Source organism: Penaeus monodon, chromosome 15 (genome assembly GCF_015228065.2).
Source record: "Penaeus monodon isolate SGIC_2016 chromosome 15, NSTDA_Pmon_1, whole genome shotgun sequence".
Lineage (NCBI taxonomy): Eukaryota > Metazoa > Arthropoda > Malacostraca > Decapoda > Penaeidae > Penaeus > Penaeus monodon.
The window spans coordinates 16913871-16915769 of record NC_051400.1 but is presented as its reverse complement, the minus strand read 5'-3'; the positions used below and the strand labels follow the sequence as shown (position 1 = coordinate 16915769).

At 57.7% G+C, this 1899-nt stretch overlaps 1 protein-coding gene across 1 annotated transcript in view; it reads left to right on the top strand.

Moving 5' to 3' along the window:
• Positions 1 to 1477: 1477 nt before the first annotated feature.
• Positions 1478 to 1899, top strand: part of LOC119582240 (mucin-5AC-like) — a gene marked incomplete in the record, with an annotated part of 102970 nt that continues 102548 nt past the window's right edge. The window contains 1 exon segment of the mRNA XM_037930464.1: positions 1478 to 1894. Within this exon segment, the coding sequence (XP_037786392.1) occupies positions 1478 to 1894 (417 nt within the window).

Here is a 1899-nt window from a genome sequence, read left to right as displayed (position 1 = left end):
ATGAAATGAGGACTGCTATGCAGGCAATTGCGGGCTTGCACTCTCCTAGTGATCACAAACGTCACAGGTAAATTTCCACGAAATGAATTTCACGCAGTACACTAATTCCCAAAAATCCAATTATGTCACTTTTTCTCCCTGTCCCCTTGCGCCCCCCCCCCCTCCACCCACCCACTAACGACTGAATCCCCCCGCCCCCCCACTTCCCCTTCTCCACTTCCCATCCACACTCTTCATTTTCTTCCCTCTCGTCCTCTCCTCCCATTTCCCACCCCCTTCCCTTTCCCCTTTATCCTCTCTCCCCTTGTCCCATTTCCCCCATTGCCCATTTCTTCTCTCTCCCTCCTTCCTTAGTTTCCCCTTCCTCATTTCCCATCCCCTCCCCTGTCCACCCAAACCTACCCCATCCCCTCTGCCCCCACCCTCATCTTCCAACAAACCCTCCCACCCACCCTCCCACCCACCCTGCCACCCACCCTGCCACCCACCCTGCCACCCACCCTGCCACCCACCCTGCCACCCACCCTGCCACCCACCCCGCCAGCCATCCACACGCCCACCGCAGCCTCCTGAACTGGGAATTAGATTACAGCTCTTTTCATTTTCGAGTCCCTCTCTTCCACGCACTTTCTCTTTCGACATCTCTTGCTAATATTCGTTTTTCTTTTCTTGCAGGTGATGACGATGATGGTTGTGGCGACGTAGCGACGAGTCTCTCCCCCTCTTGCATCTCTTCATGGTTGTGATAGTCAGCGCTCGATCCGAGAAAGAACCACGCCTCCGCCCAGCATCCCAAGATCTTATTTTGATATAGGCGTTAGCGAGTCGTAGAGAAAACTGCCCTGTTTGTCCCCCTTTGTTGGCTCCTCTTCTTACTCGTCTACTTCGACTTCTTCGATTTTTTGTAGCGTGTCTATAAAATATAGATATATATGTGTGTGTGGGTGTGTGCAAAATAATAACGATTACCGTAGCTACTGAAGTCAGAATACTATTTCGAGTTTGCTTTTGGAAAAAAAGAAACTTTCTCTGTATAATCCTTTCCTTTTGGGTTCCGATAGTTTTCTCTTTTTTGGATGTATACGATTTGATTCCTTTTGGTAGGTTAGCCGATCAATGATAACACACGAATCCAGCGCGCGCGCAGATTCAAACGTCGTCACTTTGTCCCAACAATAAGGCCAGTGACGAGCGTGTTATGTGAGTGTGAGGTGGATTGAGAGAAGGAAAAAGAAAACAAAAAAAGGAAATTAAAAAGCTCCCGTCCATTGGAAGTTGCGGCCCGAGTGCGCGCGCGAGGAGGGACTTCGGCGCCGCCTGCGGTTCAGTGTCGATGCTTCGGTCGAGCGGCGAGTCGGTGCCGAGCTAGTGATCGCATGAGTGTGCATGGTAGCGCGCCTCGAGGAAGAGCTCGGTGCATGAGAGCAGAGCGGGCGCCAGTGTTGAGGGCGTGCGGGCGCGCGGCGTAGCGACGACCATGACGACTCTGTGCAGCACCCCGGAATCCCTCCCTTCCCCCCGGGCGGCCGACGCGGCCCCCCCAGGGTTCCAGGCGCCCTCCGACCCCTCGCCGCGCCCCTTCGACGCGCCCGGCTTTCCCAGCGGCGCCCCGGCGCCCTCCTTCACGGCGCGCTCGGACGCCGACTACGAGGTGCCCTTCTTCACCGTGGCGCACTACCGCACGCCCACCGCGCCCACCACCTACGAGTATGCCGCCACGCACACGGGCTTCCCGGAGGGCGCGGGCGAGGCGCTCTACAACGGCGGCCTCGACACGGAGGCGATGTCGCCTGTCGAGCTGGCCTTCGGCGGCAGCGCGGGGGAGTCGGGCCGCTGGTGGCCGCGCGACGGCCCCGAGGCGCCCGCGGAGCCCTCACAGCCCGCGCGGTCCCCCGTGGG